Source organism: Betta splendens, chromosome 7 (genome assembly GCF_900634795.4).
Source record: "Betta splendens chromosome 7, fBetSpl5.4, whole genome shotgun sequence".
Classification (NCBI taxonomy): Eukaryota; Metazoa; Chordata; class Actinopteri; order Anabantiformes; family Osphronemidae; genus Betta; species Betta splendens.
Window position 1 is genome coordinate 4,974,674 of NC_040887.2, and position 27,863 is coordinate 5,002,536.

At 51.7% G+C, this 27,863-nt stretch overlaps 1 protein-coding gene across 2 annotated transcripts in view; it reads right to left on the bottom strand.

The window, feature by feature from the left end:
* The window catches only part of l1cama (L1 cell adhesion molecule, paralog a), a 29,655-nt gene extending 1,797 nt beyond the window's left edge, over positions 1 to 27,858 (bottom strand). Inside the window, exons 1-28 of one of the 2 annotated variants that reach the window (XM_029155580.3) lie at positions 27,701 to 27,858; positions 11,719 to 12,052; positions 10,579 to 10,593; positions 8,994 to 9,096; positions 8,322 to 8,524; positions 7,397 to 7,519; positions 6,977 to 7,147; positions 6,064 to 6,178; positions 5,695 to 5,879; positions 5,480 to 5,611; positions 5,243 to 5,389; positions 5,037 to 5,148; positions 4,779 to 4,939; positions 4,545 to 4,704; positions 4,334 to 4,458; positions 4,112 to 4,213; positions 3,792 to 3,989; positions 3,648 to 3,718; positions 3,337 to 3,562; positions 3,137 to 3,252; positions 2,779 to 2,995; positions 2,581 to 2,703; positions 2,321 to 2,497; positions 2,111 to 2,224; positions 1,859 to 2,008; positions 1,332 to 1,463; positions 376 to 448; positions 208 to 219 (exon numbers count right to left, since the gene is read on the bottom strand). In XM_029155580.3, the coding sequence (XP_029011413.1) occupies positions 208 to 219; positions 376 to 448; positions 1,332 to 1,463; positions 1,859 to 2,008; positions 2,111 to 2,224; positions 2,321 to 2,497; positions 2,581 to 2,703; positions 2,779 to 2,995; positions 3,137 to 3,252; positions 3,337 to 3,562; positions 3,648 to 3,718; positions 3,792 to 3,989; positions 4,112 to 4,213; positions 4,334 to 4,458; positions 4,545 to 4,704; positions 4,779 to 4,939; positions 5,037 to 5,148; positions 5,243 to 5,389; positions 5,480 to 5,611; positions 5,695 to 5,879; positions 6,064 to 6,178; positions 6,977 to 7,147; positions 7,397 to 7,519; positions 8,322 to 8,524; positions 8,994 to 9,096; positions 10,579 to 10,593; positions 11,719 to 11,848 (3,593 nt within the window). In that variant the 5' untranslated portion in view covers positions 11,849 to 12,052; positions 27,701 to 27,858. The remainder of the gene's footprint in view (positions 1 to 207; positions 220 to 375; positions 449 to 1,331; positions 1,464 to 1,858; positions 2,009 to 2,110; positions 2,225 to 2,320; positions 2,498 to 2,580; positions 2,704 to 2,778; positions 2,996 to 3,136; positions 3,253 to 3,336; positions 3,563 to 3,647; positions 3,719 to 3,791; positions 3,990 to 4,111; positions 4,214 to 4,333; positions 4,459 to 4,544; positions 4,705 to 4,778; positions 4,940 to 5,036; positions 5,149 to 5,242; positions 5,390 to 5,479; positions 5,612 to 5,694; positions 5,880 to 6,063; positions 6,179 to 6,976; positions 7,148 to 7,396; positions 7,520 to 8,321; positions 8,525 to 8,993; positions 9,097 to 10,578; positions 10,594 to 11,718; positions 12,053 to 27,700) is intronic. The other variant, XM_029155581.3, reaches the window with a different exon arrangement.
* Between the last annotated feature and the right edge of the window lie 5 nt (positions 27,859 to 27,863).

Genomic DNA, 27,863 nt, shown 5'->3' on the forward strand with positions numbered 1-27,863 from the left:
CTGGAGCACGCGAGAGGTCACAGTCAAAGGCAAGATACTATGGGCATGGAATAATTCAATGCAAATGTACTCGGTGAGATAAAATGATTTAAAGCTGAATTATGACAAAGCGGCAGCTGAAAATGCTGGAACTATATGGTTAGTGAATGCATTTGAAAAGAAACCAGGTATTTTGTTAGTCACTGGCAGTGGACTGTTCCAGCATACCTTTCTAGAGATCTGCATAGCGGGTCAGGCATTGGGGAGAAGAGGGACAGGAGAAGGGTTAGGAGAAAGTGCAGGAAGTCCAAACAGTGCAGAGGGAAACAGGGCTGCGAGGAGTTAGGATTAAAATGCAACCTTCCCACTGGATTCAAGAGCATTCAGGAGACAAACCTGTACTCTCCGAAGGTCTCATCCTTCATGGGCCGCGCTTCTGAGTCCATCGGACCTTCTTCCTTATCTTTCACTGGAAGAGAGATTATTGGACTTTTAATATCTGTAAGATCTCGACTGCATGGCTCCCTGTAAGCCAGCGTCTCAGACTTTAATAATGACATCCTGTCAGACGTGGCGTTAACACCAAGGCTGCGAATAAAGGACAGAAATAGCTGCATAGTCTGTGAGCGCTGTCTCTGGATTTAGGGAGTTTAACAGCTTTTTTTTGTAGATCTCGGGCCTAATTCCACATCTATCACAATCAATGGTACTGTTGTCATTCCAGAGCATATAAATAAAAGGGGTAATCCCAGCGGGTGTGGTTGGAATCTCTTAATCAATGAGTCCTTGCTTTTAGAGGAGGTGAAGGCAGCCACTGGTTTCTCCCTTGTGAGGAGGATGCTGCTATTCTCTGATCAGACAAAGGGCCTGCAGGACACGTTTCCTCAGCTTTGTGCTCATGCATTTACGGCGCAGCTCCTTTCAGGGCAGAACGTTTTACTTTTATTATTAAAGTAAGTGAGCCAAGCTTACAGCTCTTACTCTCTACACGTTTGATGTGAAGGATACATGTTGGCCAAGTGAGACCAGCCAGTTATTTGGTGTTGGAGCCGCTGTGTGGATTCCAGAGAGATGTTCGGGGAGTGGTTTAAACCTGCTGCAATTCTAGTCTCCTTTTCCAGTCAGATAATCTCATTTGCTGGATGCATTCCTGTAACTCCTTTTCCTACAGCAGTGTCATTTTCACTGTCAGACAGCTTTATGGCTCCAGATGGGTCAATGTGACCCACAACGCTTTTATAGAGCGTTTCACAGCAGTTGTTCCACACTAAACTGTTTACACTCAGGCTTTGGGGTTTTACCCTCTGCAGTGCGAAAATGATTTCTAAACGTCCAACAGTGGCAGCACTCACCGGAGTACTTCCCCCCTTTACTTCTCTTGATGAAGCAGAGGATGAGCAGAATCAGCAGGAGCAGGACGACGGCACTGACAACGCCAATAAACCAGCCTTGGGTTGCAAAACTCTGCTGCTTCTCCATCACTTCTTTATACGGGAGGAAGCAGGAAAAAAGGGAGTACGCTTGTTTGAGTTACGCAAAACAGTGTGTAGTTATAAGAAGAGAGATATGATGAATCAAGAACAGATACATTGATGAAAGAGGGAGTTGAGTCTCAGCACTATGTTTTCGTACAGGGTGGCATTTCACCAGGGAATTAAAGAATACAACAAAACGCCACAAACAAACACAAGTAATGGATCATCTCGTATGACTAAGCAGGCTCGCTGTTCACAGACGTCTTTGAAAGCACTTCACAAGCAGATGGGAGAACTGCAAGACAGTCTTTGTAGGCTTTTATATTTAGATATGGGAAACCCAGAGGAGAGAGCAGGGGGGATGAAAGACAGGAGGATGAATGAAGGCAGCAGCCTCTTAGTACCTGTCCCTGCTGTCTTTACTTCAGTATCCCAGAAGGTGGTGTTGCTGTAGGTGAAGCGTAGACGGTAATGAGAGCCAGGATTCAAGCCCTGGAGCTGGTAGAAAGACTGGGAGGAGTTCACCTTCTCCGTCTTCTTCCATTTGCTACCATCTGCAAGAGCACAACGTAAGCCTCACCGCCTCTGTTCTTGTTGTCGGGGGATCGGAGGGCGGGTGGATGTCTCTCATGCTCGTGTTAACGCGGGTTCGGTACCGTTTTTGTTGAGGTAGTGGATCTGGAAGCCGACGTTCCTGTGTCTCTTCTTGGCCACCCAGCTGAGGTTCACCAGGTTTTCGCCGACAGACAGCGTAATGTTGGCAGGAGGTGCTGCGATGCATTCAAACAGAGAAATCAAATTGAGGATGTGATGCAATCTGGTCCCTACGTTGTCACATTTCTACTCTTTTTAAACGGGCTTTCTACCTCCTTCCAGTGTGGTGGCACCTTCCCTCGTGATGTGCTCTCCATCCCCAGCAGCGGTGCGGCCCCTCAGGTAAAAGCGGTAGTGGCTGTGCCGGTCCAGGTTCTTCAAGCTGATGTGGGCGACCGTGGGATCATCTATTTGCTCCACCTGCATGGGGCTGTCCTCGCTCTCTACAACTGACCACAGCCCAGCCAGAAACATGCAGTCACTACTGGACCCTCAGCACAGAACAGGTTTTTCTATGTGAACGGAGACTCACTCTGTTGGTACTGCAGCAAATACCCCACGAGGACTCCATTGGGCTCTGCAGGAGGTGTCCAGCGCAGGATCATCTCTGTCTCTGATGGGCTGTCCAGAATCAGGTTCATGGGAGGACCAGGAACTAGAAACAGTGCAAACAAGCTTGAAATCTAGTTGATTTAAAGGGGATTATCAAGCTACACTTCTATGATCTTACCTCCCTCATCAGTGTTGAAGGTCACAGGGTCAGCAGGGGGTCCCTCTCCCTTGCTGTTGAATGCTTTGATGGTCACAGTGTAGTGTGAGTATGGTTTAAGACCGCCGATCACTTTCTTCTCCTCATTAGGTCCAGTCTCCACTACCACAGGGGTCTTTGACTCAGCGGTCCTCCGGCCTCGATGGTGGTCCCTGGAGCGAAGCCTGGTCAAGTATATCTGATGCAGAAACAAAAAGAAAGGAAATAAATCAGCTTTAAAAATAGATGCTTCACTGTCAAGCCAAAAAATAAGTATTATTCAGGAGGACAGAGACTGAATATGTTGGGACAAACCACAGACAAGCTACAGGAGCCCCACCTTGTATCCCTTCAGGTGTCCTCTCACAGACCCTTTCTCTACTGGTGCCCAGGTCACTTTGATGCTTGTACTGTTAATTAATACAACACCCAAATCCATCGGCGCCTCTCGAGGGACTGAGGGCAGTGGCAGAAAGAAACTAATCTCAGAGACAGAAAATATGAAAAGTGTTGAGCAGCGATGTATTTTGGATATTTTACCATCTTCTCCCGAGTAGCCGATGACGGGGTCCGGCTCAGGACCCTCCCCCATTAAATTGATAGCCTGAACCTTAATCTCAAAGGGAGAGAAGTCGCCGACGTCACTGACGAACACTGGCGGCGCCGTTGTGTTTTCTTGGTGCCAGTCAGGCCCACTGCCCACCACCCTCCTCCACATCACTTTGTACGTGAAGTCTGGTCCGTTGAAGTTCTTCCTGTCCATTTCCTGGAACGGCACAAACAGCCATCAATGAAACACGAGCATCCATTCAAAGAGCGGATAAATAATATATATTACATGACTGCTGTACCTTCCACGTGATGACCAGAGTGTCTGGGTCTGTGGACTCACTCCTGACATCTTCAGGGTTGTTGTCTGGTGCTGTAATTGGTGAAAAGGTCAGTGCTTTCCTTTTTAAACTTGACCATGACCGATAAACAACAGCGTCTCCTACCCTCAGCGATCGTCTTGTGGGTTTCAGTGGGTTTGCTGGGTTCACTCTTGCCCACTTCGTTGATGGCAACCACCCGGAAACGGTAGTAAATGTTGGGCCACAGGGTGAGTGTAGCGTGCGTCTTGGACCCGCTTACTTTCATCAGATGCTCCCAACGCTTGTGCTTCAACTCCTGGTCTTCGAATTCAATCACGTACTCTGCAGGGACATGATGGAGTTGTAAAGTGGAATTAGACTGAATCTGAGCGATTTCTGATTGCATTTGTGTGTCTGCGTCAGTTCAAATCTGAAAGTCTGAAACACTAAGAGTGGTCTTTAACCTAGGACGGGGCTGTTGTGGTCGTCTCCGGGAGTCCAGCTGAGAGTGACGGTCCGATGCTTAGGATCCGTGACCTGGAGCGAGGTTGGAGGGTCGGGTCGATCTGAGCGGCAGAGCAAGAACGTCGTCATGACGTGTACATGGACAGTCCACGCCTGCACCCAACGAATGCTCACTCATGTCACTGATCTTGTCAGCCTGCGTCTGGGACCAGTGGGCTTACCATATAAGGTGAGGGTGCCGCTGGCTTCAGCCATGTCCAGCTTAGTGATGACCTGACAGGTGTACTCGCCTTCATCATCTGGCTGGACATTAGCTACTATCAGGTCTGGTCCCTCAAATGTGTATCTGAGGATATATAGAGCCATCATCACATTTCCCCAGTGTCGTAATCACCCTGTCTATTATATTTAACATTATCTCATCCGTCTTACTTTTCGTCGCTGCTGGACTCAAACAGCTTCTGGTTGTTCTTCCTCCACTGAATGAGCGGCAGCGCAAGCTTTGGGTCGACCGAGGCCGCACAGGTGAAGATCGCCGTGTTCCCCGGCTGCACCTTCAGATCCTGCGGCGGCGACAGGATCACTGTTCTGTCTGGAGGAGAAAGCAGAGCCGAGGTGAGGTGAGCGCACGGGGGTGCGAGCGCGGCGTGCACGCGGCCCACTCACTGAGCACTTCCAGCTCGGCGCTGACCGACAGGTTGGCCTTCTGCACCGAGCAGGTGTACAGGCCCTCGTCGTCGTGGGTGACGTTAGCGATTTCCAGCCCACCGTTGGTGAGTAGGTTGACCCTGGGATCGGCCAGGAGGGTGGAGAGAGTGGGGCTCTCCCTGCAGGACGGCAGATCACACATTGCCTGTCACACTCACACTCACTGCCCGGACGTGGCAGCTCAAACATGGTTACAATCCCCAAAGCCTCTCTCACCATGTGACTTTAGGTTTGGGAGAACCAAAGGTCTCACACTCCAGTAAAGCCTTCTGTCCCTCTGTAAATGTGTACGTGTTACCATCCTCCGTGAGGATCTGTGGCGGCAGCTCTGAAACAACAGACAGAGGAAAGAAGTCACGCACAGACACAGACTCCCACGGACTTGACTCTTTTTAATGGAACCACAGGTGCACAAGACGCACCGACAACATAAACGTGGGTGTTGGTGAGGATGGTCCCGTGCTTGTTGGAAGCCTGACACTGGTAGATGGCCGTGTCTCCGAAGCTGACGTCGTTCAGAATCAGAGAGCCGCTCGCTGTCAGAGTCGGCCTCGAGTCCTCGTCAATATCTGTCAACAACGTACGCGGACGTCAGTGTGGTGGCTGCGGGTGAAGGTTAAAGGTCGCGTGATGAAGCGTGAAGCGCCGGTGATCCTGACCTGACAGGAGGATGCCGTTGATGGTCCAGCTGATGGTGGGGGTGGGGATGCCGTCGGCCTGGCAGTCCAGCCTGACGGTCTCACCCGGGGCGTATAACTGGCTGACCGGCTCCTTGATCCAGTAGGGAGAAGCTACAGGACAAAGAACACGCACAGGTCTGTCTCCTGAACGGATGGAGTGGAAACACCAAGGAGCCTCTCAATGGCCGCTCTACCTTCCACAATCACGGTGTAAGTGTGGGTGACCCTCCCTTGCGAGTTGTTAGCTCTGCACTGGTACTCGCCCCCGTCGCTCTCTGCGATGTCGGTGAAGCGCAGGCGCCGGTCGAACATGTCTCTAGACGTCCGGGATTCCGACATTTCGCCGTCCTTTCTCAGCCACGAAACATCAGGAGTGGGCCTGACGAAGAGGCCGAGGGGATGAGCGAGAAGAAGGGGCGCGTGATCGGGTTTGAAGAGGAGGGGAGAGAGACGGACGATATGCAAATGAGATTGATTAAAAGGAGTGCTTGGAGATTTCTGATTGATGAAGCCATAAACATGCATGTGGACACACACACACACACACTCACACACAAACTCACAGGCCTTGGACGATGCACTCCAGCTCCACGGTTTGGCCCCTGAGGGCGTGGTAAGTGCTTTGACCGCCAGTGGGTCGCATCATCACCGGCCTCCGCTTCCGTACTACTGAGTTGGCTGCAGGAACAAAGATGGAAACTCAAACGTCCACCTCTGATGAGCGCTGCTGACACACAGACACACGCTGAGGGCTCCTGTGGAGAGCAGTAGCAGCGGCTCCCTAACAATACTCCTCCACACGCAGGGGTCTCGTGTCAACATGCGTTCGTGGCTCTGACCTCGGGTTGGACCGCAGATGCCGGCAGCCACATCTCACCGTGAGCTGCATCTCATTACCACTGGGCTGAGGAGGGGACGGCCCCCTGCCAGCTCTGGGCCACCGCCTCGGTCAGCACCGCATGCCACCACGTGCAGGCGCGTCGGCCTCAGTGGATGCACCGTGACGCCGACCAGTTGTCTGCTGTGCACCGCCGGCGCCGCCCTAATGTTAATGTGTGCCTGTCAGAGTCTGGATGTATCCTCCACAGGCCTAAATGTCTCAACAACCCATGACTACGGTCGGCTGAATTTCGCTCTAGCGCCACCACAAGGTGGACATTTGTGGCTTTGGTGCAATCGTTTCAACAGCTATTAGATCGACTGTGGTGCAATTTGATAGGGATTTGTGCTCCCCTTAGGATGGAGTGTAAACAGTCAAACAGTAACTGCACCCGCTACATATCAGAATAGCAGCACTGTCAAGAGAACATCACTGCCAGAGACTCCTCTTTAACATTTCATCGAACTCATTTAAAACGTTTGGCAGCATGTTCAATTTGTTTCATAGTTGTCGCAGCTACATTTTAAAATGTTACTGTCAGTACAGTGAGATTTTAGATGGTGGGTGTATTACTGGATCATTAGAAAGGAACTCACAGGGGGTGACAGTCAAAGTGATGGGCTCCTTCGCCAGAATGGTGCGTGTCGCCAGGTACTGGACGTTGCAGGTGTAGTCGTCCCTGGTGTCCTCGGGGGTCAAATGTGCAAAGTACAGGTTTCCATCCTTCCCCGCCATCACCCGATGATTAAGCTGGATATGATGTAGTCCTGAGTAGAGAGAACGAGAGAGAGAGAGAGAGAGAGAGAGAGAGAGGTGAAGTAATAAGGAGAGAGAGGACGGGATGGAGAAACGGTCGTAAAAATGAGAAACAAGGAAACAAGACTGGACTCAGCTACAAAGTGAAACAGTTGGAGGATGCAGAGAGATAATCACCCATCTTAAGTCTAAGTGGCAAATTTATTGAGGATACCGGAAGGATGTAATGGAAAGCAGAGATGGAAAGGTAATGTACTCACCGGAGTCCATCCAGTGAATGATAGGCTCCATGGAGCTCTGTGGGGGGTTGCACTTCAGAACCATGCTGTTTCCCTCTTCAGACTTCATATTAACCTTTTTTTCCTTCTGCTGCTGGGGCAGAACTAAAAGAAGGCAAGCGAGACAAACACAAGCTCGTCAGTCAACAAGGTGTGGCACACACTGACGTGTTCCCTAAAGGCCTGGGTGTGTCCAGACTCAGACACAGTTATTCAGGAACCCCATCTGATGAGCTTTAAGGTTGCAGAGGAAGACGCAGCGCTACACTGACACACACTGTGCGTCATGTGTCTATTCCCCCAGCCTCCCCTCTGCCCATTGCTGATAACCCCACAGGAGCCAGTGAAGAGTGCTTCACATGACATCAACTCAAGAGCGTTTCTGGGGAAACGGTTGTCAGGGAAACTGTGAAGAAGGAAGGTCGCCCAGGAGAGAGCCAGGCACACAGGTGGATGGAAACACCGAGGTGCTCCTCACTCCACCCCAGGGGCCCATGCGTGTATGCGTGCATGCGTGTACATAAGTATAGGGTTGATTATCATGTTATTGCATGTGATTATGTTCTGGGTGGCAGCTCTCAGTGAGAGCTTGCGTCTGCTTCTCCATAAAGCGCTGCAAGGAGAAGGTGGCTCCGCTTACACTCTGTAAATTGTTCTGTTAGTGCTGATGAAACTGACAGCACAGCTTCTATGTGTGATCCTTGAAGGTGTTTCATCAGCACTGAGGCTGGAATAGATATTCACAAAAGGGGAAGCTGCTCTTTATTTGATTTCTTTTACAAATGAAGAAATAAAAACAGAACAGGGCCGAATGGACATATTTGAAGTACCAGCCTTCACATAAAATGACCGTGTCTCAATAACTGGCTGTGGATTGTGGATTCCTCTGTGATCAGCTCGCTCTTACCGTCGGTGCTGAGAACGGCCTCATTAGACACGGCTGTCCCCAGCACGTTGGAAGCGTAGCACACGTATTTGCCTTGGTACTGCTTCAGGGTGTCTATGGTATTACTGAGTGTGTAGAATGCGAATGAGCCATTGTCCTCAGTCACTTTCAGCTCCGGGTCACTGCCTGGGTCAAACTCTTCTCCATCCTTTGTCCATCGGAAACTTGAACAAAGAAAAGGGGAAAGGGTGAACAACGTTGGCGACAAGGTAAGTAAAGATGCAGAAAAGTCATTATTTTCAGATGTTTGATTGTAGCTTCCAAAAGAATTTATTCTTATATGTCACAGACTTCTGCAAGAGAACAGAGATCTGCAAAATTTACAAAACCCACTCCTAGAGTGTCATATACATAATTTCCTTGGCAATCGGATCAGGTTTCCACTTCAGAGAAGCTGAGATAATCAGATAAAATTGCTCTGGGGCTTAATGACATTTATCCCTTGTTAAAGGTCTGTCTGCAAAAAGCTGTGCTCTCATGTGACACTAATATGTAGATATGTTCCTTGGTTACTACATTGTGTGTGTGTGTGTGTGTGTGTGTGTGTGTGTGTGTGTGTGTGTGTGTGTGTGTGTGTGTGTGTGTGTGTGTGTGTGTGTGTGTGTGTGTGTGTGTGTGTGTGTGGTGACTTACATGGGTGAAGGGTTGCCAGAGGCTTCACAGCTCATGACAAGGTCTTCAATACTGAAGACGGTGACGGACTCTGGCTGTGTGGTGATGATCGGAGGCCTTTTGACTGCAAGGATTAAAGACCAGCACAATATGAAAACGCTCGGTTTAGTTTACATGTTTATATACGGCAATGGCCACGGACCCAGAGCTGCAACACATCCCTATGGTTACTGCTAAAAGCTGAGTAAACAGCACAGATATATTAGAGATACCAGTTGTGTCTATAACTTAAACAGATGCTGATAAGTGTATGCAGTCAATATGACTTAAAAAGACTCCCCAGAGAAATATAGGAAAAAGAGCAGAGTGAGAGAAGAGCAGGCAAAATGGACTGAGAGGAAACTGATACAGCATAATGTAAGAAGGAGAGCGCATGTAAAAGAGTTATATGGCACAGGGCCCCTGTGAGGCTGAGAGATGAGGAGAGGGAGGGAGGTCTGGGGGGAAATAAAGCATGAAGACCACCAAATGGTGGTTCTCTTTCTCCCCCACCTCTGGTCATAACAACTGTAAAACACACCACCAATAACATGTCATGAGTAAGGACAATGCAACAATTCTTTCACATGCTTAAAGGTTTTGTGTTTTTATTTCTTAATTCTTATAAACAATGTTTTTTATAATATATGTTCAGAACCTATACACATAACTGAGGTCAGAGTTTCAAACTGTTGCCAGAGTCTCTTAATTGAGTTCAATGGGAAGAGACAGCACCTGGGTCTGAGATTAATTTACATTATGTAGGTAAGTGGGTAAAGGAGGACACAAGGAGGAGGGGATACGGTGGATGAGAAGGAGGTGATGGAGAGCGGTGGCGACAGTGGAGAGCGACGGATGCGCAGCAAGCAGAGGTCACGTGTACAGCAATAGAAAAAGCACAAAGGGAGGCGATGACAGTGGGAAGAACAAATAAAGAGGAGATTCACTCAGACTCCGAAAGGTAGAAAGAGGGAATTTAATAAAGGGGACTAAGTCTCTACTCCTCAGCTGATCAAATTTGAGCTCGGGCTGTGGGCACGGCTCCTTTATTTGCAGGAGAGGAGGAGAGGAGCCGATGCTTAGAGCTTTAACTCCCCTTTATTTCCCCGCGTCTTTGATCTGACGGCTCCTCTGCCTCCTCACAGGCTGTAGCTCCCCACACTTCCTCTCTCCTGCTCCTTCAGGAATCCCACCTATCGGGAGCCAACGAGGCTAAACACACTCCCGCATCCAGACAAAGGCACACAGAAGCAGGCACGTGTTTACAGAGCGGCACACACACACACACACGCACGCACACACACACACACACGCACGCACACACACCCTCACATAAAAGACTCGATAAAACACAGAAACAGATGGATAAATATGGATATGCACATGGGCATAACACGGCGAAGGCGAGATAGAGCCTGTTTCATTACAGTGCAGCACTGTGCGATATGAGCTTCACTGTGCGCTGGATGGAAAGCAAACCTCTCCGGGACAATGAAAGCATTTGCAATTAGCTTTTTCAAAACCTTCAATAAGAAAGATAGACATCAATAAAATTAAAAGCACTTACGGTTTTTTATGTGGTCTGTTAGTCCACAGTTCCGTATGAGAGAAAGCAGTGGGGGAGAAATGCATTACTTACAGTAAACAAGAAGGGGAAAACAGAGAGTTAACAATACAGACAGACAGACAGACAGACAGACAGACAGACAGACAGACAGACAGACAGATAATTGGATGCCGATTGTGCTACATGGATAATAGAGCAGTGTAATGAGTCCGATGATGGAGCTCAACTTTTAACCTCTGCCCCCTCAACGCAGATTTGAAGGCATCTCCTCTATCGATCGCAGTCAGTGCCTCAGTCACAGACGTGGCACAGCCTCACTAATTGAAGGACAGGGGTCACTCTGACCTTTTACATCTCTGACCTATTCCTCCTTCCTCCTCCTCCTCCTCCTCCTTTTAATCTTTCAGCTCACTTCTGTGGCACCTCGCTGACACTGACATTAACAGCGTTTCATCATTAAAGATGTGTTTTTCAAGAAGCTGCTTTAACTGCTTTTCTTTTTCTAAAATCTGCACGGGTGGTGACGTATTTTTCCAAGTGGCCCTAAAAAGTGAACAACAGACGCAGCAGCGAGAACAATGTTCTCTGTGTCTCGGCCCTTTGGTGCTCTGTGGGCAGGCCGACAGCGGCGGATGAGATGAAGATCAATTTCCCTGCAGAGCCACAAGCTCAGCTGCATTTCTAATGCCCATATATTGTAGTGAGGAGGAGGAGGAGCGGGCGGAGGGAAAACGAGCGCAAGTGAGGAAAATCTAGCTGGATTTCTGTTGTGTAACTGGATCCTTGATTAAATTACCCAACAATCAGATTTTGGTTTGCGCCAAGAGAACCAGATCAATAGTGGGACTAATCAATGCAGCAGAGGATCAGCTACAAAGTAATTAGACGCTCCACAGGCTGAGATGAGTGTTAACCATGAAACCACAAATACTGCTGTATTTCAGGCATAATAGCCGGTGTGACCCTGAACACTGAGGTGGCCCAGGGAGGAACGCGTCCATTGTGCTCATTTGTACCAGTTAATCACGATGAAAGATGATTATTCGTGCGCTTTGATGAATCAACAAAGTAATTAACACAACAAACAGATCTTTGAAGCTGGCGGAATCGTTTAGCGGCACGGAGCGGGTGGGTACTCACAGTTGGAGGGGATGTGTATGGCTGCTTGGCAGGGCAGGGCAGCGAGGACGAGGAGGGGGAGGACGAAGGGGAGGAGGTGGGAGGAGCACCGCCCCCTGCTGCCAACCTGCTGTCGCTGCGTGTGAGGCATTGCTCACTGTCCCATCAAAACCGCACCTGTTCGTTCGCACGCGCACACACTGGTGCAGAGCGAGCTTTTTTTGTTTTTTGGGTTTTTTTTCCAAAGCGCCCTCTGCTTTGCCTCGCAAATCTGCGGTGCCTCGCGTCTCCGCTTGTTTTCCGTGGCCTGTCTCCTTCTGTACGTCAGGTCCCCGCCCACCTGCTGGTCTCCTCTCTGAAAGATAAAAGAGAGGGGGGGGGGGTGAGGAGGAGCTCGGAGCAGGAGGGGCAGCGGGAGGCCATGTGTCAGGACGGGCCAGTAAATCACCCCAGGCCATGTGGTCAGACCTGCACATCAGCAGTCACCAGATAACAATACACACATGACACCAGCAGCGAGCGCCTCGAACCTGGTCCTGCAGGGGAAACCTCAATTTGGGTAATTACATGAAGAGCGGCCCATATGGGGAAGCAGTCAACAGGACAGATGGGCAGAATACCACAACAAGAAGCACAGCGCTGCCTCCTCGCACCCAGATGGGCTGTGGAGACACACACGCAGCCCCACGAAATGTCAGATCAGATAATACGCGCGACGGACAAACAAGTAGCTGATAATTGGTCCGACTGGTCACGGCTCGCGGTGGACTGGGCCGAAAGCGCCGTTGATGAGTGTGTGATGAAGACGCTCGCGGCCACAGCGCGTGAGGCCTGGGGGTCCTCCCGTTCTCCATCTGCACTCGTGGAGTTGGGCTCTCCCCCACGGCACCACGCGGCGCAGCCTGCTGATTGTTTACACCACTCGCTATCACACACAAAGAGCTGTTACGGCGCGGCATGATTAGGACGCGGACGCGAGACAAAGGGAAGCGTTTGGCAGCGCCGCGGCGCCGCCAGCTGGACCGGAGGAGTGCTGGATGCCAGCGCAGAGCGGGTGACCTTGGACGGCGCGACAAGGTCGCAGCAGAGGGAGGATGGAGACAATGGAGACGAGGAATGATTAGCGTTTATTCTCTCTTTGCCCAGTTAATCGCTGCGTTCATCTCATATGTCGCCAGCGTAGAACAATTGAACAATATTGTTGTAAAAGTAACAGGAATGTGGGATCGTCTTCATCAAACGAGTCCAATTTGATAGAATTAAAGACCAAACAAGAGCTTGGCCCTTAATAAGGCAGTTTAAACTAACAGCATTAGGATTAAATGAGCCATTACACTCACTGGGTTGCCTCGTCAGAATAATGGGGGGCAAAAGCAGGAGAAAATGAGTTCAAGGAGCAGAGAAAGGAGGTGAGCGGTGAAAGCAGCCGAGTGGAAGGCAGGGTGGGAGGTGAGGGGGGAGTGGGGAGATGCGGAAGGTGCAGGAGGGGAGGACGGGTGACAGCTGTGACACTAATCCCACGCATCCACTTGGATAAACACACACACATGTGCACGTTCTCCCAATCAGCCGGCGTCGTCGTCCCACTGTCTCCAGGAGACGGTGCCAATTACGGCGATTGCGTCTCGAACCGGCTCGCTCCACAATGCCACCGGAGACGGACGGACGAGGCAGCGGCGCTAATGCGCTCGGGGGCGGGCGCCCGCCGCTCGGTGTCCGCTCCACACGAGGGGCGAGAGCCGAGCGGGATTAACGGTGTGGCGCGCCGCCGCTTGTCCCGCCGCCGGTCACGGTCCTCCGAGGGGACCGGGGCCGCACGCGCACGAGGCAGCACTCAGTCACGGGCAGATACACGGTGGTGATGCATGAATAGGGGCACGGAGAAGGGAGGAAGGAGGGGCGGGGGAGGCGCCGATGCAGGCGATCAGGCGGACAGAAGGGCTCCGTGCAGCAGGTTCCAGTTGGAGCGTTCAGTGGGAGCGATGAGAGGAAGAATAATGGGCGGGGAGGGAGAGAGGGTGAGGGGGGCGGAGAGATGGTGCCGCCGAGCCGCGGAGCCGAGCCCGCGGCCGCGGAGCCGCCCCGTGGCGCTCGGGCTCACCCCCCGGTGAGCGCCGCGCAGCTGTCAGCGATCCGGTCCCCGTTAGCCGCCTCGTCGCACAGGGTCAGAGGTCGCGGCAGGAACGGCTGCGCGCGGCCGACGCGGGGGTTGTAAGTGCTTTTAAAAACTATTATCACCGCTGGGATGTCAGCGGGCTCCATCAGAAGCCGTTCAATTACAGGGAGGCGAGAAAGCCTGATTTCAGAGAATAATCCACCAACAGGCGATGTATCAAACTAAATCGACCAAGTCAATTTTGCTACGTCTTCAATTATTCATGAATCCCTGCTATGAAGCATTTAATTTCTAAAAACACCAAAAAGCTCCATATTATTCTATGATGCTGTCATTAGTGGAGCTAGCATTGTGATGCGTGCCGCTCGTTATCCATCACACAGAGAATCGCGTCCTCCCTTCTGCAAAATAGTAATTAGCATTAAGCGGCCATGTTGGGCGTTGCCAAGCACTCCCAGTGCTGAACGGGCTTTCTTACGCGTGATCAGATCAAACATGTTCTCGGCTTCATCTCATGTTGGTGCTGCTTGCCAGACGCCCACACACGCGCGCGCACAAGACGTTCGCCTCCCATCCACTCGAGGACCAACCGCGCCCGGTGGGTTTCCTCCAACGGGCCGAACGTACAATGTGAAATCTGCACGCGGGCGCGCGTGCGAGCGCGTTCAAACACGTGTGCAGGTCCCGTGTCCTGTCACGCCTCGCCTTTAAATATTAACCACCTCCAGCTGTGAAGACGTGTAGAGGGGGGGAGGAAGGCCGGACGGAGGAAAATAGATGAATACATGCCCCCCCCTCCACCCCCTCCTCTCCCCCCAGGGTTCGTCTGTCTGGAGACAAGTGGCAGCGACAGGAAACCAACGCAGAGACAGAGGAAGGATAGAAGAAGAAATTAAGAGAGACCTCCCTAAGACAAAAGAGAGGTGATGTCAGATGGGGGTAAATGAGGAGGGGGGTCTGAGGCAAGGTGATGCTGATGGGGGGGTCGATGATCAGGCCCCCCGCACCGTGAATTATTCATAGAAATCCCCTTCCTGTCAGCACAATTTGCCCCAAATTCACCTAAATTCATAATTCATTTGCTCCCCTCGCCGTCCACGCGTCTCGGTCCACGGCTACCTGCGTCTGTGGCGCGTCTCTGCGCAGCTACAACCCCCCCCCCCCCCCCCCCCCCCCCCCCCCTCCTCCCCCCCGCCTCCCTCTCTCTGGCAGCATCATACTTAATGTATGAGCCTGTTGCAGTGAGACAAGTCTCCGGTCCACTTTGTCACTACAGGGGAAAAATACCACAAATCACGTGAAATAATACCGCGTAGTAGCTGCTTCTGCTCGGCTTCACAATTCACCCAGGACAAATCTTTCATCGGCCGCCACAGCGGAGATTAAAACCGTTTCACACTTCCTCTTAAAGTCTCCACTTAGGAGCTGGTCTTTATAATGGAACCCTTCCAGGAACCAAAAGTGCCCATTTTCTTGTCACCTTTTTATCACTTTCCCTCTTCTCTCGCTCAGCCTCCCTGTTAGCTGACACTAAAAGCTTCTTTTTAATTCCCCCGATTCCTTTTTTTTTTTGCAACACATCCCCCTCCTCCTCATCTTCGTCCCCGTCTCCTCTATCTTTATTCGGCACCTTTTCCCTGCATCAATTTAATAAACTGCTGCTGTAGCACTTTGACTTAAACAGTAAGCAACACGGCTGATTAAGTCTAAATTTGCAGCTTTAATGGAAGAGACACTTTTACAGCACGAGGGGGAACCTGTTCTTGCCTCGAGCAGATGCTCTTTGTTGAAAAAGGCCAAGTAACGCGTTTCAAGATCGATGGTCTCTGTTCGACTGCAAATGGAAATTCACCATCGGAAAACAAAAGGGAAAAATCTGCAGAGCGAGGGCTTATCTGGAATCAGCGGACACAGACAGCGCATTTATCAGTCCCACTGTTGGCATAAGCCTGGCAGCCTAAGATGTTTTTTCCAAAGAGCACCCGGCGACGCCCTCCGCCCTCCGTGCCCCCCCCCCCTCGCCCCGTCCGTCAGGGGTTAAAGGTTAATGTCGCAGCGACACCGAGCAGGAGAAAATAAAGGTTGTCAGAGGAGCCACGAGGGCAGCCGCCCACGTTCCCTCCATCCTGGTTGCCATGACAACAGGGTCTCCGCGCAGCCGAGCCCCCCTCGTGCATACAGATTCTGCCAGTCGCACGCACGCGGCGGCTCGCTTGCCGCGTGCGCACGCGCGACCACTCGTCGGCTGGCGCGCACGCTGACGCCGCGTCCATCGAACGGTCGGTGCAAATAGTGGATTTCTTGACGTATACATACTGCAGCGTGTCTACATAATACATGTGTGTGTGATACTTATATTTTGTGGCATGAACACATAATATATGAGACACCAAGGGAAGCGTTTAAGTGACACGTTTGAATCATTTATGGAATTTCCATGTGGAAGGTAAAGCACAGAACACTAGTTTTCCAGGGCTCTCTCCCTCTCTCTCGCCAATAAACATGAGCACGTGATCCCTCCCTTTGCCAAGACGGTAAAAGAAGCAACCTCTGGCGTGATTTATTTATTGATGTTTTCCCCCTAAAGATACAATGGAAATGGCAGAATAAAAGAAGCGGTGAATAATTCAAGGAGCAGGGAGTGGACTCATTAAGACACCGGCAAGGGCTGGAGAGAGACGGGAGAGGTGGATGGAGGGATGGAGGTAGCGAAGCCAGCGAAGAGGAAGAAGGGCAACACCGGGGGGAGATCAAAGAGCAGGGCCGACAACAAAGTCGACAACAAGGAGTCTGAAAAATTAATAGAAGGTGAAAACAAAGAAAGAAGTGCGCTGTCAAGAGCTAAACGGGGGAAGGCTGTGTAAAGACTTCAGTGTTAATGACAGACAAGACTGAGATCTGAGATGGGATCTCTGCCCAGTAAAAGCTCTTTAACGATCAAAAGCAGGGGTGTTATCCTAGTGTAATCGCGTATCAGGTTCCTGTATGTGTGTGTTGCTGCGCGTATCGGTGGAGATCAGCAGGTCAGCTAATCTCTCCTGTCAGCTAATGGAGCCGGTCTCGCAGATGGAGCGCTGCCCCCCCCCCCCGCGCCCGCAGCGCTTCCAGCAAGTTAGCCGCTGCTCACTCCGGTCAACAGCTGATAAGGCCGTTTGTTTATGATCCTGTCGGCCCGTTACTCGCAGGGAGCGGGGACGACGGAGGGGAAAAACGCATGCACGCACACATGCGCGACCGCACACACACGCGCCGTTGCGCGTTCGCGTCATTAGCGGCAGCTTCAGCTTCGGTCGGATTCGGCGCCCGCGGCACGACACGCGTTAGTGACGGACACGCCCTGGGAGCCACGCAGCAGATACGACGATGCGATGCGTATAGAAAGACGTCACGCGGCCACGGAGTCCTTCAGCGCGTGCAGCGGCAGCAGCATCCAGGGCTGAGCTTTTATGGCGGTATGCTTTAGTGTCCACACAGAGGAGTTAATGGTGTTAGCCTAAATAAAGAGCCGCAATCATTACATTATGAAATTACGTGGAAGAGTTATTAGAAGTGACCTTCTCGCCTCCCCCTCTCGCTCCATCCTCCCTCTTTATCTCCCCCGGTCAGCCTCGCTGCTTCGCTCCCGCTCCGCTCCGTGTTCTCATCCCCTTCTGACGTGCGCTTTGACCTTCACTGCCACTTTCTCCCCCGCCCCCCCGCCCCCTCGCACTGTGACCACATTCGCTGTTCTCCCCCAGCGAACGTGCTCGTGCAGCCGCCTGTTCCTCGGAGGGCGCGTGCGCTCGTTGAGCCTGCGGGGATCGAACTGGACGCAGGCCAGTTGAAAGAAGAAGCTGGCGTCAGGATCGCGTCCGCCGCCGTGAGCCGCAGACCACATGAAGCAGCTTACGGCTGTCGATGAGAACAAACTAGCTACCAGAACACAAGCAGCGCTAGTATGTGTTTGGAAAGGCCATATGCACAAGCATTCATGTGTTGTGGGGATTTCCATATTGGTCACCTTTCCTTTTAGGTCGATGAAATAAACGAGGTTGTTTGATGAGCGCCAGGTGTGAATTGGAGCGTGAGGAGGAGGAGGAGGCTGCAGGTACTGGAGTCTAAGGCGGGGTTGTGCAGTCCATCATCCCGCAGACAGAGAGCGGCAGGAGGAGCGAGGGGTCCCTGGGGTCGGGTGCTAAGTGGCCCGTGCAGCGATGGAGGACGCAGCTGCTATGGCAACACAAGTGACACGCAAGGAAGCGGGGCCGCCTGAACAATCGACGCAACCTTCGACCTCTGTCAGGTCAGACAACAGGTTGGATACCTGGAGATGGCAAAAGGAAAAAGTTGTACTAAAATAGGAAAAGACATTCATTGGTGGGAAGTTTTTAACGTTTAGATCACATCCTGTCTTTTCTTCCACTTCAGGGAAATGAACTTCGGTCAGGACAAGGTCACGCGCGCCGTAGTTTAGTGCTTGGTTAACGCATTTGCATGGAAGGCGACTGTGGGAACGTGTCCGATGCAGACACCGAAAACTGCGCTCACGATGCAAACGCGATGTGATAAAAGTTATCATAAGCCGCCGTCACTGAAAACAAACCAACTGCTCGGAAGTCACAGCAGAACCGCCGCAGACTGGGAGCTGGTCCAGTTTCAGCGCCGAATGATTAAGCAGGTTCTTTTCGGTATCTCATTAAGCGTTGCAAGTTGCAGGGTCTCTTTGGTTTGAACGCTCCTCCTCCAATCAAACGAGCTGCGTCTGCGTCAGTCTCTGCTGTAGTTCACAGATGCCGTCGGTTCTGACCGTCATATTTACTGCAGCAGGAGCCGTCTGGAGACGCGCGTTGTCTTCCTGCGTTCTCATCGCGGAAGAATTGGATTTCAAAAGCCGACACGCGCACTCACGTTGTTATTACATAAGTGCGCGCGCGTGTCCCGGCGGCGCTTCTGTTTGTCTCCTCATCAGCGCGTTTCCTCATATCTCTGTGTGTCATCAACGCCGCACACACAGACGCGCCGAGGCTTTTCAATCGCGCGGGAGGACGAATCAGTTCAGGGAGCATTTGCCAGTCAAAGCGGCCGGGGCGCGGCCGGAGGCGGCAGGTAGTGGCCGCCGGCGTTTGCATGGGTCATTCTGGGCGCAGCTCGTCGGCACGCGCCACCTGAGAGGGGAAAGCGCGAGTGTGTTTACTTAGGATCATGTGACAGGTCAGAATTGCTATCTTTTTGTGTGTGTGTGTGTGTGTGTGTGTGTGTGTGTGTGTGTGTGTGTGTGTGTGTGTGTACACTAGGTGTCAATACCCCGGCTCCCTTCCTGTTCTCACCCTGCAATCACCATGACAACCTCCTGACTCCAGCTCAGCCGCGCACAGCAAATATTCCCCTCCCCTCCCCTCCTACGTGTTCATCCCCCACCACCACACCCCACCCCCTCTTGTCTCTCTGTACTTCATACTCCACCTTCATCTGCTCTCTCTGCCGATCCATCTCTTGCTCCCTGCTCGCTCCCCATCTCTCCACCTGTCTCCCCGTTCCCCTTTTGCGACTATACGCTCCATGTTTGAAAGAGCTCCTTCATCCTGACTGTCGTCTTTGCAGAGTCTTTTTTCACTTATAGCCTTTATTCTCTGCTCCCTGCTGATTGCCGCTCACTCCTCTCACTTATATTAGTATGAAACTCCTCCTTTCCCTCCCTGAACTCTCTTACCCCACCCCTCCCTTTCCGATCTTCTGTCATTCTGTGCGAAGGAACATATGGAACACCGGCTTCCTTCTGTCTGACACCACATCTTATTTTCAGCCATCCAGCCAAGATCAGACCCGGAGCCTTACAGGTAGCATTCCATCAGCCTCTTCCATCAGCCTTTATGCAGTCTGAAAGAGTCTGTCCGTTCGCAGGACGGCACATCATCCATCCATGCAATCCCTTCACCCTAAGTGGCCGACGCATCTGTTATCATTATCATCAGCAAACCATTCCAGCTCTATGACCAAATCCAATTATTACCAATGGAGTCCGCAGCCGAGATCTATTTGAGGCGGAGCAGCGTGTGCTCTCCAGCAGAGGAGGGCTGTCTCCATCAAAGGCTGCAGTGTTATCTGAGGCGTGCAGCCCCGTGTCTGCCGCAGCCCCCTGTCTCTGCGAAATCCCCCTGCCCACATCCCTGCACGGCTCCGGTCCCTCCACGCACGCGCTGCGAGCAGATCAAGGGCACGGCATTTTCTGGAGCGCGCCGTGATTTTCAGCCCGGGCGCGATATGAAAGGGAGGAACGAGACAACCTGTTCCGACCCGTCTGCGCCAGCATCGTTCCTGTGTGTGTGTGTGTGTGTGTGTGTGTGTGTGTGTGTGTGTGTGTGTGTGTGTGTGTGTGTGCGTGCGTGTGTGTGTGTGTGTGTGTGTGTGTGTGTGTGTGTGTGCGTGCGTGCGTGCGTGTGTGTGTGTGTGTCACATCCCACCAGTTATTTAAAGAGACTGACAAGTATATCTGGCTCTATGTTATCTATCCCAGGAAGCAGACAGTGAATAAGCAAAAAAAAGTCAGGATGCTGTTACAGCTCTTTGCTGCTGTCTGCTTTTCTGCTGATCTTCACCGCTCTTGTCCCTCGTTGCTTCTTCCCTCCCGCCTCATCTTTTCTCCTTCCTGGGGTATTATTTAGTGCGCGGAAGTCCCAGCTGTGGCTACGAGGCCACCGCACGCCCTCGTCTCGTTTTCCATCCCGTTTTGTTTCAGTTACGAGAGATGACAGAAAGGGTTCGGCCCCAATTCCAGGGAGGGGAAGCTGGAGAGAGAGAGGGAGGGAGGGAGAGAGAGAGAGAGAGAGAGAGAGAGAGAGAGAGAGAGAGAGAGAGAGAGCAGGGAAGCAGGCAGAGGAGAGGCCACAGGAATGCAGAGGAAGCTGCACTGACCTTTCCCTGCGGCTAAACAACCAGTTGATGAGCCTTTCATAGAGAGTTAGGCCAACGAGGTCTGACAATCCCCATCTACACGCACAGACACAGCGCCCGGGCTGTTATCGCTGTTGATACGTCTGGGTATAATATTAAAATAATATACGCCATAACCACAGATGCACCTACTGCTGGAGAAAAGAGAGCGGCGGCAGATTTCTAGCAGGTTCCTAAATCACCTCAGCCCAGGATAGCACGCGATGAAAGTGCTGATGCCGCCGGTTCCTATGTAGGACGCAGCATGTCAGCATCCGGCCCGCCAGCACCGGCCCAACGAACAGACCAGGCCTTCCCATAAAACCATGCTCAAACTCCTCCCACAGGTTTTCCTTCATTCAGGACGAAAGGAGAAACCAGCTCGTCTGGTGCCAGTGAAGCCTGAGGACGAGCTGAGGGGCCGAAGCGCGGGGGTCCATGTGTTTTATTATCTACAGTTACTGATTACTTTTATATTCATGTCTCTACTACTAAGTGTTTTTAACATCTTATTAACTTATCAGTTCATAGGTTCCGACTTATCTTGCGAGAGCATATGTTCAAATGTGTTTTTATGCAAGAGTGCTTAAACACTTGCTGATTGTGATCTGAGTAGGGAGTAGTTTCCTGTCAGACAGTGTCTGTCTTAGATAAGAAACACAGTGCCTTTGAGTGACACATTAACCCCCAGATACATCGACAGGCGTCCTCTTTTAGTTAAGAAATATGCAGACTTAACTAAAGGAAGTGACAAGCTTTTTGGTGCATACATTGTGTGAGCACCTCCTGCATCTTTCTTTATTGATTTTCTTTATTATAATTTTTCTTATTCGCATATGCATAAATAAAATTAACGAAGACAACTTTTTGGATTCTTCTGTTCATTAAGTTTTCAGAATTTATTTTTTTTTCCACAACAGTCCAAACAGTGCTGAATAAACAGTCATAAATGAAACAATATGTGTGTGGACCCCTGGATGGGAGGACAGATGAAGTCATCCTCACGCTGAGCCTCATAACAGCTCATATTAAACCCCTTAGCTCTGCCTGCAGGCACGCTGACACACACACGCACACACGCACACACACACACACACACACACACACACACAGCCCAGGTAAATATCAAGGAGCGTGTGGGTGCTTAGCATGCGCTCACGCTGACATTTCAGTCTCTGCAGGATCTCTGTCCTCGACCCTCCTCTGCCTCCCTCTGTTTTCCTTCCCACGTCGTCCTCCTGTCGTAACCTCCGCAATCTCACACTTCCCGCCCGCCGCCCTGAGCGCGATCACACTTTAACGCTACAGTCAATGTTAATAAAAGGTTACTGATAAGAGACGTCCTCTCCTACTTGCCTGCCCCACCCAAGCATGGAGGCCCTGGAGGCCCTGCTCTGCTTACGTGTATAATTTCCTCATTAAGCTCGTTAACGATGTCCGGGTCCTCTGTCTCTCTTCATCTCCACGTCTTTGGCTTTTGTCCCTCTCCACTGTTCCTGTTTTCTCTTGCCGCTGCAGCACAGACCTCAACAAACGATTTGCAAAAATCATTACGCAGACGCGCACCCTGCAAATGGAGCTCCGATCCCCAGATCGTCCCCGCTGTGCGGCGCAGCGTGGAGGCCGACGGACGCAGACTGTTTTATAGCCACACACAGAGGCTCATTATCGGAGCCGGGCCCCCGTGTAAGGCTCTCCGCCGCTCCACGCTCAATTACCCCCTGATCAATTCAGAGGCCAAACTCACACAAGTCCAGGTCCGACCTGCTTCAAAGACAGGGGCCGACGGCTCCGGCTCCGGCTCCGCCTCCTCGTCAGGTAGGCGGCCCAGCAGGGCAGGACGGCCTCGTTTACACAGAGCGAGAACAGATAAGGATGGATGATGAGCGATATTTGGGTCATGAATGCTACGGAAAATAGCAGAGTGGGTTATATAAAGCCCCGGTTCAGTCGCTTTATTAGTTCTGCAACTTGGCCAAACACACGTAATAAGATGAGAAGCCTCCTCAAACACGAGCAGAAGGCAGCGCCGGACGAGCTGCCAAAGAAAATGAGTGTGTTTATTTCTCACCGCAGTGATGGTGAAAAGGCGTGGAGGACTCACCGTGTGGACTAATATGCCAAACTAAGCGAAGAGCAACAAATCAAGGGGTTAATGCTGATGATAAACCTACAATTCAAATAATCCATATACACTCAATCACTCTAGTGCTCTTTATAAACGGCTCCGTCCTCCTCTAAACCTCGTCTTTCTCTGACATTTCTTTCTTCCTTGACATTTCCTGTTTTGATCTCTGCACTTGAATCTCTCTCCCGCTGCTCATAATCAGTTTTCCTCCTCAGCAGCTCCTCCATCGACCCCTCCCTCTTTGCCTCCGCGTCCATTGTCCGACGTTCACCCCCGCCTTGACCCCGCATGCTCCTCGTCATCTCCCCCTCACGCGTGTGATGCTTCTGGTGTGTAATAGGATGGCACAGTAGGTGAGATTAAATTAGCCCAGTGTATGGGGATTACAACCCACTCACAACCTGATCCCCTCCCACTCCCTGTAATCCAACCCTAATGAATATACCATGGCTGACACGGCAGATAAAGCGCCTGTGAGGAAATACAGTCACAACATCGCCGAAACACCAAGAGCAGACGCATGGAGACAGCGTGTTTACCTCATCACCTGCTGAACCCGCGGAGCCTGCTCCGGAGCCAAGCTCATGTTTCATACCCCATCTGTTCTACTCATGCTCATCTCAAATGAACTGCAGATATGAACGGGCAAAACGAAGCAAAATCAACAGGCAAGTGTAAACACAGCGAATAAATGAGTCTGCAGGTGGATCGAGAACTGACCAGAGGAACGAGGAGCGCTGGAGGCCCGGGGCCCGCGAGAGGATGCAGAGCCGCGTGATGTAACGTAAAGCAAAGCAGTGCTGAAGCACAGGACGCATCGAGGCCGGCCTCAGATTTCATTAAAAATGCATCTGGCCTCTCAGCAACAAATCGATGAATTAGTAAACCAACGCTGTCGTGTCCCGAAATTAAACAGCCCTGTGCACTGTGATCAAAGCCGGGCTGTTACAATAACACACAATTCCCCAAAGTGCAACAGGTCAGAGCTGCCAGAGACGATCAGTGCTGCTATAAATAAATTAGATCATATCAAACGCTGATGGTGGGAATATAGAGAATAAAAACCGTACAAAGATACAGACGCCTGTTGTTGAGAAAACACCAGCTGAATGTTTCACTTTGAGTCGCTGCTTCTGCCCATTAAAGTTTCATTGCATTTACAAAATCCTAAATAAAATAAATCTTTTCATCGAACAGCAAATCAGCTCAGCTGGTGTTAAAGCCGCGGAGGCCTTTAAAGTAGCAGTGAACGAACGCGGGGCAAATTAAAACTACTGCCGACGTTTCCACACAATTCTCCGGTCGACGCTCTCGCCAGCGGAAAGCGGCGCCGGTGCAGATGTGACGCGCAGCCTTCCATTCATTCACGCCGCGCGCACGCGCTGAGGAACATCTCGAGCGACAGAGCCCTCGCAGACAGGCAGATGCGCGCAGCTGGACACAGGGTTCATTCAGCCTAATTATAGCTGCTGATGTGGACAATGCAGCGTTTTGATGGAGCGGACTGGGCGGGTGGAGGAGGGGGGGGGGGGGGGATTCACGGTGCGGCCGAGACAAAGGCACAACTTTGTCAGAGACAGAAAACCAGACACAGAGTTGAATTCTTCCCCTAATTCATATTCGCATTCACGCTTTTGCTGCGCTCCTGTGTATTTTCGCGATCACGTTTGTTTCCCGGGACGATTCCACGGTTTCTCGCCTCACACCGTCGCGTCTGAACGCTGTAATAGGGTCGTTCACTTCGCCAAATGAAACTCATCCCCGCGCACAATGCCCGCGTTTGTGCCCTCGTCTCCATCACAGGCTCAATTATATAAGAGCTTTGGATTTATGCGTCTTTGTCTGAGAGCCTCTTCTGGAGACTAATACAAACCTCGGTCATTATTCTGATTAAGAGCCAGATGTGGGCTTCTCTCGCCGTTATTGCATGAATACTGATACGACAAGTAAAAGTGAAGGTCTGCTCGGTGGAAACACGGGGGAACGACACCGATGCGCCCGGTGGAAATTGTTTGCTGTGGACTGTAAAGGCCTGGAAGCAGGTGGTTCAGAGGGATCGCCGTGACAACGCTCGCCCTCTTTGTTTCATTTCCACCAGAGCCTTTTAAATCAATCTTTTCCATCTTCTGGCTTCCCTCCCTGCCCCCCCCCCCCCCCCCCCCCCCCCCATTCAGCTGGCCTCCTTCCCTCCTGCTCATTTTCTTTATAACCATTTACCCATTGCTGTCAATCCATCTGACCCTCAGCTCCCTAAATCACCACAACGTATTCATCCAGCGAACCCCGACAGCGGCTGCACGATTCCCCACTTGACACCCAGTGGGCCGACTCCCATCTGCACAGGCCAAATCAAACAGGCAACACACTGCAGGCAGGAGGGTGGAGCAGGGGAGAGAGAGTCTCCATCTCCACAGCATCCTAAAGGTACACACACACACACACACACACGCACACACGCACGCACGCACGCACACACAGGCACACACACACACACACACACACACACACACACACACACACGCACACACACGCACGCACGCGCACACACAGGCACACACACACACACGCATGCACGCACACACGCACGCACGCACGCACACACACACACACACACACACACACACACACACACACACACACACACACGCACACTCTTTGAATCTGTGCTTCTTAGTTTGTAACTTTACAACTGTTCTCGAGGGAGAATAAACAGGAAGACAGAGATGAAACACTGTCATTGTTGACACTTGTGTCTGGGAGATCTCTCTCTCTCTCTCTCTTTCTCTCTCGCTCGCTCGCTCTCTCTCTTAACCCCTGCACTACCCTGTCGCTGCCTTAATGGCTAAATCCCCAGAAGATGCCGTGCGCCGGCTTTGATCAGCGGCAGATGCTTAAGTAATCAGGCCAGCGAGGCACCGCTGGTGAATGTGTAATGTGGCGCAATGCAACAGGGCCGACTGCGTGCGTCGTGACGCAGACGCGTGTGTGACTTGCATAAATCAAGTCTGGGCGTGTGTGTGTGCGTGCGTGCGTATGTGTGCGCGTGTGTGTGCGTGAGTGTGTGCGTGCGTGCGTGTGTGTGCGTGTGTGTGCGTGTGTGTGTGCGCGTGTGCGTGTAACGGGTGTCTAACAGGTGAGCCGCCCCTGGCTGTCGGGCGCTGGGAGCCCATCGCTCCTCGCCCCCTACACAGCACCAGCGCCTCAACCACTGGACTAAAGGCGTTTGGAAGCGGGCCAGTCTCTGACATAATCTACCCGTGAAAACGAGTGTAACAAAAGGAGTCAAACACGGCGGAGCCTTTCTTCCTCCTCTTTTTAATCTCCTCTCCTTTCATTTCCATGGCCCATCCTCCCTCCTGACCTTGCCCTTTTCTACATCCTACTTGATCCCCTCTTCTCTCTGCGCGGCCTCATTACCCATGAGCAGGAATCGTGCTTTGACGCGAGTTCGCTTCCCAAACGACGCCCACCTTCCTCACATCGCCTTCGTCCCTCTGTCCACCTCCGCTTCCATCCCTCATGTTGATAGAGCAGGTCAATTACCTGCACAGTCAGACAAAAGAGTTCATTCTGCATCCCGCTGTAGGGTGATGACAGCCTCCACGTCCACTCTGACAGCAGCCGCAGCAGATCGGACCGTGGCCGCTCACACCCACGTCTCTGGAGCGTCGCTGCCACAGCCTGACTGCAAAACGCTCCATGATCCATCGTGTGAGTCTGTCTGTGGATGTCGTACACGATCATCGTCCCCAGACTGGGTTCACCTGGGACGAGCTGCAGGGCCGTGCACGTCTCACCTGCAGCCCAACAGGCAGCCATTAGCAGCTGCAGCTCCCTGCGTGGTCTCTGCTGCAGCAGATGTGCGAGAGGCCGGAGACGGCTGCGTGGCACTGAGCCAGGTGAGCCCCCGCTCCACCCCCCCACCCCGGCTGCCCCACCCTTCTCCCATAGAAGGAGCCCCGTCTGCCTCCTGCTGCCCCCCCCCCCTCCTAGACCAGCTCCGTCGCTGCGGGACCGGAGGCCGGCGGACTAGAAAACTGTTGCCGCACAAACGAGCTCCACTCCCGCACATCAACGGAAATCACGGCAGCAAATTGCAATCACGGGCCGTACTGCACACGGAGCCACGGGGCTGTTGGCGGGGGGGAGGGGAGCGTGGGGAGGAAACCAGTATTCAAATGAAAGTAGCAAAGCAGACGGAGAGGAGTTCACAGAAACATGCAAAACAGCAGAGCGAAGCGATCGGCTTCGTGATTTGCTGAACGGAACGATGATGGAGAGGATCAGCGGTGCGTTTTCTGCAACAAATACACAACAATGCAACAATTTACAGCTCCGGTACACACAGTTAGACGGTATAGGAATAAAAATGTAATGGTGATAAATGGTGATACTGGGAGTATAGTCCATACGTGTATATTGTAGGTGTGTTACATAGACACACACACACCCTGTTGCATCTTCACAATAAAAAATCTACACACTATTCTTCTCCAACAGGTTGATTTTCATTCAAGCATTTTAGTTCAACAGCAACTTTTGTTAATTCTACCAATTGTGACATTTGCCCAATCATTGTTTTCTCTTTCAATAAATTGTGTTGAATGAGCTGTTTTTTTATTCTGAGCCGCTCCTCAGACGTGACGGCTGCTACCTGACTTCCATTTCAATAAGACGCCATTAAAGTGACTGGAAGCATCTTTTCCTGCCGGCGGCCGACGAAGCCAAGGTGCAATTCCACAACGAGCCACCTCCACTTAACGGGCTAATTAATCCCCTCGCCCGCTCCCACCTGCTCCCCTCGCGCCGCCTGAAAACCTGTTTGTCTGATCACAGAGAAACCCTCCTACCTCCGCGCTGGTGCCGCGTCCCCTCTGGCAGCTCCTCGCCTCCTTTTGCCCGCTTGCTTCCTTATCTGCTCGTGCCTTTTCTCCCTCTGTGAAATTGATTGTGCCCTCTTCTCTCGCCGCTGATGCTGCAGTGATAGAGAAAAAACGGCCGAGCGCTCTCTCT